The 20,289-nt window shown below is 36.6% G+C and overlaps 1 protein-coding gene across 2 annotated transcripts in view; it reads left to right on the top strand.

Moving 5' to 3' along the window:
• The window catches only part of ATP2C1 (ATPase secretory pathway Ca2+ transporting 1), a 126,683-nt gene that overhangs the window by 81,357 nt on the left and 25,037 nt on the right, over positions 1-20,289 (top strand). For both annotated transcript variants that reach the window (XM_075212436.1, XM_075212435.1), the window contains 9 exons: positions 812-901; positions 3,863-3,898; positions 6,187-6,248; positions 7,570-7,678; positions 14,043-14,198; positions 16,120-16,188; positions 16,645-16,720; positions 17,077-17,143; positions 19,491-19,615. In XM_075212436.1, coding sequence (XP_075068537.1) covers positions 812-901; positions 3,863-3,898; positions 6,187-6,248; positions 7,570-7,678; positions 14,043-14,198; positions 16,120-16,188; positions 16,645-16,720; positions 17,077-17,143; positions 19,491-19,615 — 790 coding nt within the window. The remainder of the gene's footprint in view (positions 1-811; positions 902-3,862; positions 3,899-6,186; positions 6,249-7,569; positions 7,679-14,042; positions 14,199-16,119; positions 16,189-16,644; positions 16,721-17,076; positions 17,144-19,490; positions 19,616-20,289) is intronic.

The following is a 20,289-nucleotide window of genomic DNA, read 5'->3' on the forward strand; positions in this document are numbered from 1 at the left end:
ATTAAGAGGACCCTGAGTTAGCATCTTTATAATGTAATCTTTTTGCCCTTCTGCTCCACGGGAGATTACTGTCCTTCCTGAACTCGCCTTAGTAAACCTGCGTTACGGTTTGACAGGTGTACCGCCCCACCTAGTAGCTCTTATAGGCTGCTAAACCCCAAAATTTATATTGTCGCACACAAACCATGAAAGTGTTAACCTTACATTCCACCTTCGCACTCCATTATTAACAACTGAATCCTCTTCCACATCTTTAGGACCACTTTAATTTATCTCCATGTATATTGCTAATAATAGTCTGGAAATGGAGCGTTTTTTGGTAATTTGCTATTTTATTTTTTTTTTATTTTTTTTTTTAAAAAACTTATGTGTTTGGGGAAAAACCAAAGCTAAACGGGCTACCAAGTTTTACAATAAAGTAAACTTTGTACCATAGTCAAGTGAGGGGGAAAGGGCTAACAGAATTTGGCATTTCTAGCATTCATTTTGAAGAATTGAGGGGTGATTGTCTTTTTTGTTTTTTTGAAAAAAAATTAAAATATATATAATTTTTTTTTCTTTGCACAAAGCATGGTATATCAATAAATATAAGAGATTACATTTAGTTAATCGTGTGTTTCATGAACATGTGTTTGTGGTGGACCTCTACAGGCATCCTACAAAAGTTCCACTGTGACTTGGGCAGTCATACTTAACATCTTTATATATTTTTTTTGCAGTATCTTTGCATTTTATTTTTTCAAATATCTACTTTAATTGTTGGTAAAAGTCTTTGCTGATCTTTTTTTTTTAACTTTCATCTTCATTTCAGTTTAAAAATCCCCTGCTCATGCTTCTGCTGGCCTCTGCTGTCATCAGCATCTTAATGCATCAGTTTGATGATGCCGTCAGTATCACTGTGGTAAGAGACTGACTTTTGACTGCTTTGAATATTGTTTGTTTATGTTAATACACCATAAAGGATCTCTGGCATCTTAAGCACAAAAGACTTATGTGTGTGTACTGCAAGCCTTTTCTCTGATAGGGCAATGTTCTGCGCAATTTTACAACCTGTCCCTTTAAGTTGGAAATAAGCAAAATAAACACCTTATGTAGTCCCTATAATGTTTATTTAAAAAAACATCTAAATACAGCAGCTAAGCTAAGGGAAAGATATACAATCTCTCAACAGTGCATATAGCAAATAGAAGAACAGATATGTATTAATATCCATATACAGTGAAATAAATAAAAATAGCTGAAATGGAAGCATTCTATAGCAACTCAGATTTATTAAACAAGAATTTGATATCAAATGATTCTATGTAATATTTTTTCATTATAAATATGGCATCATGCAGTGACAGCCACTGCAGTGTTAAATTTACATTTTTTTTTTTGTCTTGTTCACTAAAGGCACAAACTCTCATGTGCTCATTCCACCATCATGTGCCTACTTACGTGACATTACACTGTTTGATAGTGTGTTCTATAATGTATAGAACTGCATAAATGGACATGGTCATTAAAATTGCATATTAACATTTACAAGTTTGTGTATAGTGACAAGACTAGTAAAATATTTATTAACCTTTTATATAGCACTCAGACTCAGTGATGTAGTGATTAGCATTGTTGCCTCAGTGTTGGGGCCGTAGGTTCTAAGGGGCTATCTGTGTGCAGTGGGTCCTCTGGTTTTCTCCCACAGTCCAAAAATACAATACTAGTAAGTTCATTGGCATCTAGCAAAAAGTGACCTGTGTGTGGTAGATAATATACATTATAAGCTCCACTGTGGCATGGGCTGAAGTGAATGGCTATATCGGATTAAGCAGCGTTTTACAGAGAATGCATAGACAGATTCCAAATCAATAAAATGTTAGTTTGACTTAACATTGCTAATGGCCACATTAAATCTAAAAGCACAGTTCCATGACAGTATAGTTTTGGGGGCACATGCCATTTTGCAGAGGTGCAAAAATCTTTTAGTTCCCCCTTTTTGCTTTGCTGTTCTTTTGAGTTCAATTCTGTGCTGTAACTGAAAATTTACATTTTGTGGAAAATAGAAAAGATATAGGCGCCCAATAATGTAGTATTTCACTAATGTTTTGTAAGAAATTTATTAAAGCCAAGTGAACCCCTATCAAATGTGTGAAAAAACTCAAGCTTATCTATTAGTCAAATCTGGGGTTCCTTGCTGGTCCCTCCTTACCTCATGACACAACACAATTGAAGCCTATGAGGCATGTGCACTTACACATGCTATTCTCTAGTGCGCTTGTGCAATGGAGTAATTGCTTCTGTTTATAGGAATATGAACAATGCTGTTTTCAGCGGGCTCATGAGCTCTATATAAACATCCAGGATTATGGTTGCATGTATCCCCTGAGAAAATCAAGTAGACAGAACGTGTTGAACATTCTGAGACTTCTGAAAGGAAGTACCAACCTGTGGAGTATTATCACTGCCAAAAGATCGGGGTGAACCATTGGCAACAATAGCTGTTAATACACCATCACTGACTTAAAGGACACTGTTAGATGAGCTGGTTTTATTACATGCATTTGCTATATTGCCTCATCTTCATATTTTTTTTTTCTTTTAAATCATATGTAATACATGATATGATCCTACTTTGTTTACATACCTCTTCTTTGAGATCCTGTAACTGATGAGCTATGAGGTAAGGAGCAACGCAAGAAAACGCTGTATTGGTTAATGCAGATAAACTTGATGTTTTTGTCACACATTTGGTACTGGTTCACTTGGCTTTATAGTATTCCACAAATGTATTGTAAGAAATATAATGTTGACCGCCTCTACCTTTTCTAGCTTCTCCAGATTTTTGTGACCTGACTGAACGTGTATTTTAAGGTTGGCTGCCGCCAGGTTCTATTCCGGATATTATGTAGATGGATCTATCTAGATAAGCACTGAGAACATTGAAGTACAGCACCGTTATTTCACCTTCAATGTGTTTATAACATTTTGTGGCATTTATAATCTAAGAAAATGTATTGCCAATTATTGTACCAGCTGTATTCAAAGTCTTTTGAGGTAGGATTAGAACACAGACCAAATTCTAATATTGAAATGTGCAAAATTTCATGTCCATATGCAGTATGAGGTGAATGTTTTGTGTAACAGTTGAAACCTTTGCTTATTGCTAGTTCTAATCACAACGCAATTCCTCATTTTTCAACTGTGCAGTGAATTCTATCCTCCTGTGCCACTTCACCTTGGTCCATGATTGTACTGAAATAGCAACTGTACATGATAATGCATATTCTGGAAACTTAATTTGCTTGCTTTGTTCCTTCACCATTAAATAACTTCATTGTGTTAGCAGGTAGGCATTTTAATTATGGAAACATATTTTAAATGTTAGAAATGTACAGTATTTCTGATAAAGCAACTTAGATTTTAGATTATTTCTGCACTTTTGTAAAATTGCCCTTTGTGTTCCTGCCAGTTCAAGGTATGCAGAGATTGCCCAGAACACCATGCTGTACAAATGCACAGAACATAGTGATACTGTGACCTGAAAGAACTTGTAGTACAGCGGGGGGAAAGCTCTTGCTAGTAGGATATGACAAACTCTACTGTTTTAATGGTGTAATTAATGAGAACCCTCAGCAACTATTCCTTCCCCAAATGTACAGTACAGTTGTATAAGTGGACACTTATGGCAAACATCTGAATCTTAAGTCTAATTATATATAATTTTGGATGCATTTCTGGTTTAGAAAGTGATTTGTATAAAGTGATTCAAATTCACTTAGCTTATTTGTTTTCAGTATGCTACAGAAATTGCAGGTGAAGAAAATAATTCTTGACTGTGGAATAAGATAATCACTGCCCCTTTTTTTTTCTATTTTATTAGGCAATACTTATTGTTGTCACCGTTGCCTTTGTTCAGGTAAGACGGTATGTGTGGTGTTTGTTTTTGTTTTTTTTAAACCTGTCATTGTTCTGCTGTAGTTTAACCCACCAGGTATTATTTATCCTCATGTAATGTTGAGCACCAAACCACTGAAAACTTTTACTTGAAATTCCATGTCCAATAGCCATGTTTGCTGTGGAGTCATTATAAACATGAGGTTGTAGTGTGACCCTCAGATTATACTGAATGATAGGTGCTTCCGTTAATTCAGATACTTTAAACAAATGGATCATTGGGATCTATGATCTGACCAGAGGTAATCATCAGTTGTTTGCATTAAAGCCAGCACAGCTGTGTAGTGTAGAACTTCAAGTGACTGATTACTTCGGCTTGGTCCACAGATGCTGCAATGTGTAATAATAAATAATGGAAAAAATGGACAGTGGCCACTAGGACAGCCATAGCCCAAACATAGACGGTTCCTCTGCCCCCACATTGAATAAAATGATTTCCAAAGTGCACCATAGCTTTGAAATGGTGACTGAGTGGGGTGCACTTCACAGCGGCTGCCTGAAGTGGCATAACTGGCATGTATATTCCACGGGACTGTCTCGTAGCGTGCCACTACTGCTCCCTTGGGGTGTCTGCTCCGGTTTTATAGGGGATAACTTTGTCACCCCATTCTTACCCGCATCTGAACGTTGTCCTTCCTGCTATCTTGTAAATAGGCTACACGGATTTGCAGTATTACTGTATTGCTGCTAATTAGATCACAAGTTCTCATTTTTACAGGTGATTGATAAAGCTGTTGTGTTCCTTCCGCACTATGTACCCCTCCTTCCCTTCCTTTGTGCCATGTCCTACCCTCTTCCCGTTTATTTCTGTACCCTCTTGTCTATGCCTAATGAGAACCCTCGATAAAACTTTTTTTTTTTTGGTTTTTAAAAAAAAAAAAAAAAGCGATGTGCTCCCTCTCCTGCTGAAAGTGCTGGGGCACAGTAAGCTGTGAGGTCTGAGGCAAGTAGCAAAATTTGTGTGAATTGTAAAATGGCAGTAGTTGTCATGTATTCACACATTTGGAGGATTTGAATGTTGACGTTCAAGCCTGCCTTCAAAAAGCCATCTGGAATTAAAATAAATATATATTTGCAAAAATTTAGGCCAAAGTGCATGTTTCGCTGGATCTCTCTTAAAATGTACACTTACATTTTGCTGAATCTCGAAGGATTGTAAAAGAAATTGTGAATGTGGCATATACAGAGTTTGGGCACCCTGTCAGTCAGTACTTAGTGACACCTTTGGAAGTAAGATTCCCTCCCCTCCCTCACTTTTGCTTGCAGAACTCTTCTAGCTTAGGTCTGCTTGGTTGTGATCTATCCACAGATTTGCAACCAATGTTGGTGAAAGCGATTTCAAATCTTTTTAGTCATTTCTGTAAATACTTTGTTTGGTTTGAAGCCAAGTTTAGGATTGCTGAACTCCAACCTCTGCAGCTTTAAATTCTCCCTGACTTGGGAACACTAGCCCTCCAGCATTTGTTGATATGTGGTTTAATCCATTCCTGGTGGACACCATATCCTGTGCCACTGGCTTCCACACATTCTAGTCAAACAGATCCACCCCCATGCTAAATGTTTGTCAAACAGTTCTTTAGTACTTCACTAGTTGTTTTTTTTTTTTCTCATCGTTTGTGATCGTGTCCAAAGAGTTTAATTTTGGTTTCTTAAGTCCACTGAAATTTCGTTAGAAAACATGTCTGACCTATATAAATAATGTTTTGCACACTTCAGGCACTGACTCTTGTTATGATGAAGCAATAGGAAAGGTTTCCTTCTGATGAATCTCCCATGTAAACCAGCTTCAACAGTTCACCTTAACTTCCATTTGTTATGTCTCTATGAGCTGGACCAGTTTAGATACACAATTTATTTTATAGCTTTCCTCTGCTTTGTTTATTTAGAGGTTGGAAGGTTTCAGACCTTATGAATTCATCTATGGAATTGTGCTCAGCTGTCTTAATTTAAGGCCTAATGAGTCGATTACAAAAAGTAAAACGTATTGATCACTCAATGGAAACCATAATACATGCCAGATTCACACTGTTTCCCAATCTGTTTAATTCAGCAAATAGTAATTGTGCAGAAATATCATGTTTAAGTTTGTACCCTACAGTCATTGTGTTTTAATTTTTCTCTTGGTGATTTAGTTAAGCATACAATGCTAAAACTTCAGCATAAAACAGGATGTGTATAAAATATATTTATACATTCATTGAACCATTAAATAAATTGACACTGATTCTTTATTTCGCTTGCTATTTTTAGGAGTATCGATCTGAGAAATCTTTGGAAGAGCTGAGCAAACTAGTACCACCAGAATGCCACTGGTATGCTTCACCACGCTTTCATGTGACTTCGAAGTAGAGATGACTATATTTCTTTAGCGCATATACAACTACACTTTTATACAGAGATCTTTTGAGTAAAAGCATTTCTTCGAACATGCTCAACACAAAGTTTTAAAGAAAGATTCCTTCTATTTATTCAAAAATTGAAAGACAAATTACTCTGTAGAAGTTTCTTATAATGGATTATGAAGTCTATAATGCACCAATCTGTAGATACTTCTCATCAACACTTATTTATATAGCGCTAGCGAATTCCGTAGCACTCCACATGTGCATTATTTAACCTCTTTGAGGGCACACTATCGCTGGTATGTCTGTCTAAAATATCTGAAAAGCGATACCCTGGTAACTGTCTGCAAGAAAAAAATTGTGTTATCACTGCAAGCAGACATTGACTTTTACTTTATAAACTATCCTTTAAAAATGAGAGAGAATCTGGTTTCTTACTAGGAGTTCTAGCACACTTATCACTGCAGCAATTTTCATAAATATCCCCTCAATATGTCTTCCTTATTGATTATTATTGTTAATTATTATCCCAAAATGATGCTTCAGTGCCGCCCCCTCCAAAAAATGGTTGCCCCCCTTCCCCTTTGCTTGAGGTTTTCCCATTGCATTGGAGTTGTGACGTTCTAATGTAGGATGCAAAATCTTGTAATCTTAAACAAAGAAGTATTATGTTTTTGTCTGACACATGTAAAAACTATAAATAGGAAAGATTGGGTTCTGTCCCCTCTCTCCCTCCGTCGTTTACATCTCTAAATACAGAATCTCCTCCTAAAGCATTTAAACAATGCTGCTAATGTACTTTTCCGTGTGCACTGGGGATTATCTCAACCCCCCCCCCCAATCCAAATTGTTACGTTAGTGAACGAGAGCACCATAGTGGCAATTGATAGAACTCCAATCGCTGAAACAAGGTGGCAGAGAACTCTGGGAATCTAAGATACTTTCTCAATATAGTAACCACACATACCCCCACATAATCCAGATGTTTCCTGTTGTACTAAAGAAAGGGGGCCCTCACACCCTTCAAACTGCAGTCTGTGTTCCGGGAGTATGAGCGCGCACACCTTCCCTAACCATCCCTTCTCTCTTCCATCTTATTCTTTTTCATATATCATTCTTCATTTGATTTTGCTTTTTAACCGTTACATTTCAAACAGAAAAAGAAATTGTAAACACTGATCCCTTTTGTATGTAGTTTGTTGATGTGTCATAGTGAGTTGGAAGACATTAATACACTTCAGAGTGAAGTTAAATATTTCAGATATTTGTATGTACTGTTTTGTATTTTTAGTGTAAGGGAGGGAAGATTGGAGCATACACTCGCCAGAGACTTGGTGCCTGGGGATACGGTCTGTCTGACAGTCGGAGACAGAGTTCCTGCTGATTTGCGGTTATTCGAGGTAGGTTTTTCTATTTTGGTCCTCTTGGTTTACATTGCAGTAAAATTGCTGAAAAAATGGTTTTGGGATTACTATGCTTTTTGCTGCATTTGAATTGATGGATTTGGTAAATTGTGATATAACAGTTTCACAAAGTTTAACTCTGAAATTCTGTGTTGTGTGTTTAACTTAATATACTGTGTGTTTATTTTTGAGCTTGGTTTAACTTTTTAAGGTTTTGTGTGGCAGACTATGCAATATATAGTCAATTAGGAATTTTTGTAATGACCTTTTCCCAAAGCTGCCATGGCATAGCTTATATTTCAGTTTTAAGCTGCTGAAGTGCCTGCTGAATCTGTCTGTTTTAGATAGGATGCAGGCAGAAGAGACCTAAAAAGTATGTTAAATAAAAAATACATCGAAGCTGGAATTTGCAATAGTTTGTGCTTTGAACTAGACTTGTCATGATTAACATTTTTAGAATTACAGTATTTTTTGGGATATGCAGTTTGACTCGCTCCTTAAAGAGCTTTATACAAGACATAATACATCCTGTTTTATAATGGTAAATAACTTCATCATTGAGAAACAAGTAAAAGTAGTCTTTCTATTTTTTGAATTCCTATTTTACTTTAAAAAGCTAAAAAACAAACTTTAAGAAAGCGAGAAATGTTGAGGGGCTCCCATCTGCTCTGAAGCCACAACATTGTATGAAATGAAAATGACTGCTTTACAAGGGAGTCTCGAATGGTAGGTTTTGTGGGAGCCTCTGGGATCCTGAGTTTGTAACAATCAACTGCACCCATCAAAGTGATGGTGATAAAAACTTGTTGGTAAAAATAAGTGCTGTATAAACCTTCTCCTGGCCTTCCAGAATACTAGAGCAAAATAACAAATCATGTGGTTCTGTGTTCCCCAGGCAAACTGTTCATGATCAAAATGGTCTCCAAGATCTCCTACAACAAATACATCAGATCTTGCCCAAAAGGCTGCTTTATATTGTTAAACAAATTACCACAATGTTAGAGCCACAATATAAGGATAGTGATTTTATAAAAAAAAACAAACTAATTTTACCTGCAGTTCCAGCAGGTACACTTCTATATAGTACACTAGGTATATTTAACCCCAACCAGATTGCGCTACTGCGGAGTTCCCCACTTGCGGTGCTTTGGGCAGGTCCACAGTTAGTGCCCATAACAAGTCATTCAGTCCTTTTTGGCGTGGGAAATGGAGTCGAATCTCCTCCACATTACCTGTCACCCCTGCTCTGTCCCCCAGGGTTTGTCTGTTTGGCACTACGCTTAAAGAGAGTCTCTAAGCCGCTATTTATATACATCTTTATTCTGGTCTCCGGCTAAGGTTATTCTTGCTGGATGGTGTCTGAGCCACCCAGTGTTCTCCACTGGATTTCTCTGGTTAATGAAGTATGGAAACATGAGCAGTTCATGGGTGACAGGTGAAAAGAAAAGCCATGAACAAGTATCCTTGGTATGAGTCACAATTTGTTGTTCACCCTGATCAAGATGATGTGGTTGGGGAGTCACCGGGGAGGGAGGTAGCGCACACAGACCTGCACAGCTCTAATAAGAGGCACAGAGAATCCCTAATCAAACATCGGTGTACACATATACCATGTCTATAATGTTATGTAGATAAGGAGATGCTTTAGAATGTTATATTGGTCGAAAGTTTGTATATGGTTATACGAATTGTGTGGTCTACACGGTTTAAACATATACTGATACAAGCAACAAGATTAGACAGGTTGGGGTAGTCAGTTAAGAGGTTTTATTTGTATGCTCTTCTTTGTACTTCAAATTTTCAATAAAAATACTTTTATTAAAAAAAAAACCAAAAAACAACCTTATTTTAAGTAGATTGTAAAAAAATAATAAAAAAGGCTAAAATTGTTTAGTGAAAGATGTAAGGTGGTAGGAGAACAATGGGTCTCAAATTGAAATCCTCAAACACCAGAAAGGTAACTTGAAGGAGAGCTTTGCTGCAGATGAATCAATCTACATGACACTGTCTCTTATTGAAACACTTTGACTCGTGGAAGGAGTTCAAATCTGGTTACAATTCCTTGAAGGTTGCTATCCTTAGATTTAAAGCAAGGACAAAGACACTGTGATTTATGTTGAAGGAAAGAAAACCCATTTCAAAACCCTGCAACACATTGAGAAAATTAACAGAGAAGAAACACTTTTATGTCAGACTTAAGTTTCCATTGAGACTAGTGTTTTAAAGTGTTTAAATATAATAGCATTTTCAACACTGTGTATGGATGTATGTCTTAGTTTATGTAGTCATGACAGTGTATTTATGGTGTACAGCTCAATGGGACCTGAAGTTGCAGTCTTGATTTTTAAGTGTACGCAGCAAATACACTTCTTCACTTCTTCACTTCTTAAATAGCTGAAAAATAAGACCCATCTAATCTTGATAAAGTGTAACAGAACAGAAGTTAAACAATGTAGCAGGATGTTGTGGTCCATCAGAAAGGCATTATTGATGCCCACATATGTTGATTAACATGTTGAAAGTGCAACAAAGCATCCACGATTAATGCATCTTTTCTAACCTAAATAACTGATGCTAATCTAACTAAAATTTCCTTGGATCTTAATAAAATAAAAAAAAATATTGAACTGCTATGTCATCAGAGTTGTTTTCATTTTGGAATCTGAGATTTTGTTGCTGTTCAGGAATCAACATAAAATAGTCTAGTCACAGAGCAGTTGAAATGTTGTACATGGAGAAATCCTACTTTCTATGGCCCTGCATAGGTAGCTAATCAGAATGCACACAGAGTAAGTGAATCTAGCCATTCGCTTTGAGATATATCAAACTGTCAAGAAGGGGATGCTGGAAGAAAATTAATTTGCCTGCCCAGCAAAGAAGCAAGACTGCTTTGATGAACTGGTACGCTGCTGTGACAGTTTCCAGATTCCTGTAGATGAAACCATTGTTACAAAATGCACCAATATGGACATTTTTGTTCTTCTTTGTCATAATCTATAGGGATGGTCAGCAGATAAGTCCTTCATTACATAATTTGTGGTTATACAAATCTAAAATACATTTTAGGATTAGCTCTATATATAAAGATTTAAGATGGACTAGGGCAGTGGTTCCCAAACTGTGCGCCTAGGCTCCCTGGGGTGCCTTGGAGATCTCACAGTGGTGGCTTGGCCAGGACCAGTTGTAGGCAAGGCGGGGGACTACTTGGTAATTATTTTGGCTTAGGGGTGCCTTGAAAAAATTTTGGAGACCCTAAGGGTGCCCCAAACTGAAAAAGTTTGGAATCCACTGGACTAGGGGATACAGCGCTAGTGCGCCAACATCATGGGTGCGTGGATCCGGAGTGTGATCTCTTAGCAGCTTTAAATGGCTCTACAATGGAATTTGGCACTAAATTTGTTAAGTGCCTGGCACATCTTTAATAGGCTAAAACAATAAGGGAACTGCTCTTTCCAAATCCTCCACCTATTTTAACACACATGCAGTGCAGCTGCATGTGGCCCAAGATTGGAGATATCAACTAGAGAGATGAAGGTGCTTCAGAAGAATAGTATAAGGATAAGGCGGATATATATTAAAAATAAATTTTAGGATTAGGACTTCAATAAAAAGGTTTTCAAACATTTTAGTTAGATGTCACAAACCGCTTTAACTTGAGCCTGTGTGATGTGTGTGTGAGGCAAGTAATTAATCACTACAATCTTTGTCCTAACTGCCAGCACCAATGGTTATTTTCAAAGCTACAAACCCTTATGTTTTTACAACACTTGTTTATCTCACTGCAGTTAAGCTTTAAATCCATCAGAGCTATAATTAACTAAATAAATACCTTTTATTTGAGTTTGGTAGCATTAAAACTGACCAAGATTAATTAGCACATGATTTTGTTAGAGACAGAACATCATTAAATGGAATTTATTAACGGAATAACCACAATTTAAGAATAATATGAAACTTTAAAATTGGTATAACTTGAACAGACTCTTCCCATTACTACTTGGGACTGGCCATTGAGGCCTTGGTCACCGCTATCATGCGTATCTCTTGAGACCTCAAGAAGTAGAATTCATAGTGAAGACCACAAATAGCCCTGACACTATTAATTTAAACAGATTTCAATTCATATGGAATGATTATAAAAGACAAGTTTTGGTTATTTTATTTTTGGGAGACGTTTAATAATGGACCCATTGTTGATTCTGTACCATTCTGTCTTGTACAATCAAGATTAAAGCTTATAGAAAGTAGTGATGCGTATGTTAAATGCAGCTAGAGGCCCGTTTCCCATATATTGGAAAGAGATACAAACTTCATATCTGATTGGACAATTTTGAGTGCCTTTTATAACATTTTAATGGAAAAAGATATACATTATATTGTTTCAGGATCTTTGGAGTCTGTTAATTTAACCACATCAATTTTAAAAATATTTTTTTTTAATAGTCCAACAAAAATATACAACTGAGCAGATAAGAGGACATAACCAATAACTGTTGTGTAACCAGGTTTTCCTTTAACAGTACATCATTACAGAAAATATAAAAGGATATGTAACGTAATTGGGCACTAATATTAGAAATAGGGGAGGATCGGGATGGATGATTGAAAAAAATAAGGGGTGTTCGGAGGGAATGTTACTGCAAGTATCTACATTTTTGTATATCCTTACCAAAAGTACTGTATTAAGTTCTAAGCTTGAGATGTTCTAAGAACATGTAAGTTTTTTTTGAGAGCATAAAGTACTAAGTTGCAAAGCAATACTATGGTCATAAGCAGACGGCTTATTACCATGTGCTGTTATGGTCTTTTGGGTTTCGGCAGAGGACCATGGCATATACACTTGACCATATACATGTTCTGTATTGTGGAGATTTCCTCCACCATCCCCAGCTATGAGCAGTTGGGCAGCTGCTACAATATGGGACAATTTTTTTTTCCCAATGTGTGTTTACATTCTGGAATGGATAACATAGCGAAATAGTCCAGGGGTCTTTTTGTATAGAAGCTTCAAATATGGGGATACACACAGAATTTTTTTAAACCATGAAACCCCTTACCTGGGAAGATGATGACCTGTTTGGCAATCTGTACTATAAATATGTTTAGGAAAGAATCAAAACACCTCATTGAAAGTATCAAGTAGAGTAATTTGTTAATGTAAATCTCCAACCCAAAAAACTTTTCAGCGCTGAGTATGATTATAGCGCTAGGCTACCAGTTGCTGAAGATCCCCAATTACAAAATCTAACAATTAATGGTGCAACTGCGCTCTCTGTGATATAACAAAATTATGTAGATTTTTTTTCTTTTTTATTGGCTAAGTAACACACCTGCAATTACATTGTACCAATGGCTCATGTACTGTGCTTTATAACACCAAACCAGATTTAGCTATGTACAGTCTTGTTACATAACCCTTATAGTATTTGGTCGGCTGAATTGATCAATGTTTGTGGTGAATCTCTATACTGCACCATTTATTTTTAAGCTTTCATCCACTAATGATGGTGTCCTTTTCAGCTGCCCAATTTAATTTCATCTTTTACTGTTCGTTATCAGTTTATGCATGTAAAGGATAATACTAGATCCTCATAGATGTATAAAATGATGCAAATGTTTTGTAATTCATAACCGCAAAGATTGTATGGGAGGGTTGTCACTCCTACATAATGCCAATGCTTTATAGCTAAAGAAATTCCTTTTTATTTCTGCATTTCTCGTCCATTGTAATCTATGTAGATTCTGTAAAGGACAATTATGTAAATGAGAAAATGAACCCTGGTGTGTGTGTTCATGTGGCAGGGAATATAGATGTTAAGTTCTATTGGGGCAGACACTAATGTGAGTGATTAAATATTCTCTGTAAAGAGCTGCTTAATATGTGGGTGCTATATAAATAAAGGGTAATAAATAATAGATCTTGGTTCTTGTCCAGCTCCACATGAGTGTTTTGCGGCTAGTGCTGTATAGACAATAATGGAAAGGCAGAGCTGAAAATTGGCTACACCATTCTAGAGGTTTATAGCCCTGTGTGACATTATCCTAACAAACATTCATTATTACTATGAATTGCAGCCTGTGTGTGCTTTGTTTACTATGCCGTTAAGCCTTTACAATTATCCCTGTATTCTTTGGGTCTGCGTTTTATTTCTACCTCTTCACGGAGGCACAAATTAAGTGACCTTTCATGTTCACATATTTTACAGTCTTTCATTACAGCCTTCTATCCTCCAGCTAATTGTTCACTGTAGTTGCACAAAATGTAAATATCCAATAAATCTGTTACACTTACTCCAATATTGCTATGTATCATCTGTAACTGTACAGATTAATCAATGCAAGCATGTTTTTCTTCTGCAAGGCAATGGATCTATCTGTGGATGAGTCCAGTTTAACAGGTGAGACGGCTCCATGTTCAAAATCCACAGCCCCTCAACCAGCTGCTACCAATGGGGACTTAACATCCAGAAGCAACATTGCCTTTATGGGAACGCTTGTTAGATGTGGGAAAGCAAAGGTAATAACCTGTAGTAAATGTTTTGGTGTATCTATTTGGTTTACCAATGTGAAATTTCAGTGAAGGGTGTCTAGCCTTTTGTTTTCCTTGACACATGATACAGGGGTGTTATTGGTCTATTCGGGTAACTGAAGGTGTTGAGGCTTTCCCTAAATTTCTTATATGTTTATTGTGGTTGCTGGCTACGTAAGTGCATAGACTTGTTTTGTCCAATTTGGCCTCACTTGTTGTATGCTAAACTCCATAGAGCCAGCAGTTAATACGATCCTTTGAACCACAGGAATAGAGATTTATCAGCATTCCCCCCCCCCCCCCCCCTCCATACCAAAAACTGCTCTTAGCCAACAGCATAATATTTATAGCATGATAGCATGGATATTCTGCATAGCAGAGACACTTGTTTGCAAACTCTAAAACCCACCCGGGGGTAAATGTATTAAGCAGCGGATCCGTCAAATTGCCAAAATTCAATGATTGGTGGTTTTTGCCTTTCATAATGGTGCTTTTTTGAACATGGCCATCCCAAACTGCATTTCAAAACGTAACCAATAGGGTCTTGCCCAGAGATTTCTATAGTTAAAACATGATTTACAGAAAAATTACACATTATGTTCCCCTGAGAAATTTCTTAGATCGCCCCTCAATTCTTATATTGGTTGGACGTCAGGGTGGTGGTGTTGTAAGTAGTATTATGAGTTCTAGTTGTATTGGTGGTAGTGTTCATATTTCTCCTGCAACATCTTTTGCCCTCTTGAAGTCATTTCTGCATTATAACACCATGGCAACTGAAATTTTGGCCACAAATGCAATTATGCAGACACGTGTTCATCTGGGATAGGGAGTGCCTTTTGGCATCTATACCAAAGCAACTGTCCTGTTACTAAATAATGCTGAGAAGGGAAAAGCAAGGCATTGTGTTTAGTATAGTAAAAGGGACCTCTATTGTGGAAGAAGGGGGATGCGAATAGAATAAAAACAAATTTACATATATAAAATAGTGACCGTGGTATGGTAAAGAATAAAAAAGCTGTTTTTACAGCCTGTTACTATCTCTCTACAGTTTTATTTCTTGGCTTTTTTCTGTTTTTAATGTCAAGAATTAAATCATTTAATCTGTTGCCATTTTTGTGGAACGACAGCTGCTGGTAAACTGGAGGATTAGCAGTGAATTCCAGTGCAAATGTATTAATCAGGCTTGACTGAAAACAAACAAAACCCTGCACCATCCGTTCACTTTCTGGGGTCACATTGCTTGTTTCTTATTGTAGTCCTAGTCATGGAATTATCAGACACATTTTTACAGGGCTGATTCTGTTAGTGTGTTTAATTTTCAAGGCACTTGAACATTGTGTAACCTTCTTGAATTTTGCATTTGCCAATAGCGTGCCTCTTAATCAAACGTCAAAGTGGAAATTGTCCTCATAGCAAACTTAAATACTAGTGACACTTTAAAATGAAACAATAAAAGGTCTGTTTTGAATAAACATTAGTGAACCGCATTATATTTATAAAATTAGTTATAATTTCTGAAACGCCCTGTCACTCAGTCATGACTAGTTTGTGCCATTCAGTTGACATAAATATGCATCTTATTGAAAACTTTGTTTTAACCTTGCATAAGAACGCTGAGATGCCATATTTTTCATGCCCTCACATACCGTAACATAGTTGTTTTGAGTTCTGTTTTTTTTGTTTTTGTTTTTTCTCTTCTCATCACTGCACATCTAAACATCTGTGAAGTGTATATTTGCTTGCATGCACCAGGAACTGTGTGTTTTGAATGTCTGATAAATATATGTGTAAAACCATTTTGGTAAGAAAATTACTGCTTTCATTGTGTTACTCTGATTCATTCAAATTTTTAACTATTAGTAGAGAAGGAATCTAGTAATCTATTGAAGAGCATATGTTCTCTTTGCAGGGAATTGTCATTGGAACTGGAGAAAATTCTGAATTTGGAGAGGTGTTCAAAATGATGCAAGCTGAGGAGGTGCGTTACAATACAGATGAAAGTCTCCTTATAGACCATGCTGAATTGACAATGGTCACTTATGTCTGTCCTTGATATAATGCCTAATCTACTCGGCACAAGTCCTCAGTCATTGTTTTTTATATTTATGTATTCGATCTTCATTGATATTAGTCTTAGAAATGTTTTTTTATGCAGTCACAGTTCAGCACCAGTCCTCAGTTATGTGGGGAGACCTCACTGGGCGAGCACAATCTACAATGTTTTCTTTATCCACCAAGGTCTGTTCCTTAGTGGATAAACTTTTTTGCATTCTCCTAAAATGCATCGGCAGTTTGCCATAAAAACAATGCATTTTTTATTCCTTAGATTATTTTACTAAAATGTTACATGTAGGTTTATTTTGCAAGTGCATAGGTCATGTTATGTTCTATACTTCAGTCTTCTAATAGAGTTAAATTAACTTTCTTTCTCAAGGCACCTAAGACACCGCTGCAGAAGAGCATGGATATATTAGGAAAGCAGCTCTCCTTGTATTCTTTCGGTATCATCGGTAAGCATACATTTTTGTAATTGCTTTCCTTTCACGCTGTATGGAGTGTTTATCATCTGTGATTCACCAGCCGTCAGTTATCACAGCAGAAAATGATATCTTGTTTAAAGGTGTCAGGAGGTATTTTTGGCTCTGTGTTCTTGGATGCTTTCCATTTCCCTGCACAGAAAGTAAAACTACATTTTTATTCGGAGCCCAGCATATCTCCTATAATGCCAGTGTTCTGTGTTATCTTGTTTGGGCAATGTTCTGAATTAGTCAGTTCATTGTAAAGTTCATGCATTCCATTATGTTTCTAAATATAATGGTGCTAACGAGAAAATGTGCGTAGTTAACATTGCCTATGTTTTATCTAGGTATTATTATGCTGGTAGGGTGGCTACAAGGAAAGCATATACTTGATATGTTTACAATTGGCGTAAGGTGAGTTATTGCTATTGTTACAAGTCTTTTGCTATTATGTTAAACTTTTGTGTAAGATGAAACACATTTCTAAATGCATATATCCATTAACTACTTTATACTCTAGAAACAAAAAAAAAAGATATTTAGTGAAGCCTAGCCTGACACCAGGAAAAATATTTAGGCTTCTCTGAGGCTAGATTAGATTATTAATTCTACATAGTACTTTTCCCCAATATCAGACAAGCAGGTGGGACATGCTCCTTGGCCATTTGATGTACTACCTGATCAAATCTTCATTAACAAATTATAGAGCTTCAGGAGTTCTATGACCAAAAAAAAACCCTGAATAATTTCTTTCCTTATACTGAAGTTTTTTTTTTTCTTCATAGGTGCAGAGAAGACAAGTTTAATTCACTACCTACTAAAATAAATTAAAATTTGAAAATCACTAAGACTTAATACTCCAATATCTCAACATAAAAACTATATATAAAAATAGAGAAGGCAGCTGTCAATATAGGAGACTGCCAGTTAACATCCTCCCACAAAAAAAGCTAAAATATATATTAAACTTGTACATGGCTCGATCTACTGTAATTAGAAATACAGAAGGCAGAGAATGGAAGCCACAGAAGTTCAATCATAAACACGAGGACGCTCTTGTTTATAATTAGTTGGGTTGTAGATACTGTTTTAAGCTCTCTGGTTACTGTATGAATTGATTATGAATTCTATTTCTATAGGTTTTAGATAAAATTATTTTTTTAGACTTTTTTTTTTATGTGGTATTTAATGAAATAAATATTATTGATTGAGCTCCTGTGGCTTCCATTTTCTACCCCCTTTATTGCTAATGAATTACAGTAGATCTAGAGCGCTGTACAAGTGTAATATATATTTGGGTGGTTTTCTGTGACCAGTACAATTAGCACTTGGCTTTCTTTATATGGTCAAGGAAGTTTTTGGTGATTTCCCTTTTTTTAAATGTGTGTCTCATCTGCAATGAAGCATCAATCTTGGCCCCTATGTATCACACAGGATTATTATTATTTATCATTGTTCAGATAGTATAATTGTCACTTTGTTCTATGAAGAGATCTGGGAATTTTTTTTCCAATTGGTGTGTTTGTGGATAGAGCTTTGAGTATGGGGATTGTACACAATAGATGTGCTTTGACACAGTTCAGCTCCATGTATGTGATAACATGGAAACCACATTGAAAAATTCAGGTGGGCACAGCAATTATTGGTACTTGTGACTGCCGTTTGAATGCAGGAAGAGACTTTGGCAAATTCTTTCTCCTGGTGTACCCCCAAAACATTGCATTTTTCAAACAAGTGTGTGAGCAGGTCCTTACAGTTTTAGGCTGGGGACTATATTTGATACAGCAAGGTTTTATTGATTTAGAAGTGCAAATGGCAAAATGTGAGCAAGCTGTTGGTTCCATATGTCCGAGATCCCCCTCCCCTGCATTCTCTACAAATCACTGGTAAAAAAAGCAGTAACACACGCAGTGTTCATGATAGAAATTATATACTTGTCATGTATTTAATTTTTAACATGTCACATTTTAGTTACTACATTACGTTTTTGAAAAACCATTACATTTTTGGATTTTTATGTATTCAGAAATTCTAGATACTCTAACATTTTACATGATAATTATGCCAATACTGTAGAGAAACAATATTACATTTGTTTGGGCTGATCATAAAATATCTTCCCTACAATGTTTGTTGATTTGAGGACAAATATTTTGTTTGAATGTTTATGTAAAATATTGTGCATGGCTTTATTTGAGGAGTGCCTGTATTTTAGTGTATTTATTTTCATATTCCTTTTAATGAACATATTATACGTGTACAGAACAGGTTACCATGATAAGATTGAGGGTTTTTTCATCTAATGTGTGCAGATAATCCCCACTTGTCAGCTATATGTCACACAATATCTCCCATTGTCCATTATACGTTGCACAACAATACACCCGTTGGCAGCCATGTATTACAGAATTAGCCCCCTACTACCAGACAATATCTCTGAGAAATACACTCTTTGCCAGACTTATGGTACAGATACCATCCATAGCTAGTCACTGCACAGAGATGACAAACCATTGCAGCCCTGTATTGGCAAGAATACCCCCACATTGGCAGCCTAAATTGCAGAGCAATACACCTGTACTAAATTTACTCTAGTGTGTCTTTAAATGCTCAATAGGTAAGCCGTAATAGCGTAGTCTTAGTAAAGCACAAATAAACCTACTTGCCTAATTTAATGACTCTTCTGCTGAAACATTTTTCAGAGCTGGAAAGACTCTGGCAGAAAATGTGATAATTTGATCCTGTTTTCTGTTATTTTCAGTCTGGCCGTGGCCGCTATCCCTGAAGGACTTCCCATTGTGGTAACTGTTACATTGGCACTTGGCGTGATGAGAATGGTGAAAAAAAGGGCTATTATAAAGAAATTACCCATTGTAGAAACTCTTGGTATGAATCCCAAATTAAATTCCTGTAGAATGCTGTTATACAAATCCCTTCTGGCAAACTGTAATGTCTGCAGTCTTCTGTGGTGATGAAAATGAAGATTAATCTGTACTGCATTGCTGAATAGCCAACTGCTTTACAACTAATGGGACATTAAACACTACATATTTAAATATACATTCAAAGTGTTATTATTGGCTTAACCTTCTCAAAGTCACTGATGCAATGTAGTATAGTGTGCACAGAGATCATGGGGCTGATGCTGAGTTGGTCGGGAATAAATTGCTCTCTAAAAAGAAAAGCGTATGTTCGCTCATATGTAGAGCCGTACACAACTTGAGATGCGTCCGCATCAGCCTATGCGCCTGGTTTGTGACAAGTTGTCATCGAGTATTTGCATCGGTCCTATAGCAGGTGCGAAAGATACATTGAACAGGCATATATACATGTTTCATAAGGTCTGCATTTGTGTAAACACGCCTTTACTGCTCTCTGCCAACATCAGAAAGCCTCAACACGCCACCTTGCGTAGTCGGCGCAAGTGCTAGAATCATGCGAGTGAACATGCGCAGAAGGTTTTCCCAAAGATATACTATGCTGTGCATTGGTCCCCCATGTCTTATGACATGAGTATTTGTATTTTTGCCTGTGTGTATGATTGCAGTGACATTAGCCAG

The sequence above is a fragment of the Mixophyes fleayi genome, chromosome 5 (assembly GCF_038048845.1).
Source record: "Mixophyes fleayi isolate aMixFle1 chromosome 5, aMixFle1.hap1, whole genome shotgun sequence".
In the NCBI taxonomy this organism is placed as follows: domain Eukaryota; kingdom Metazoa; phylum Chordata; class Amphibia; order Anura; family Limnodynastidae; genus Mixophyes; species Mixophyes fleayi.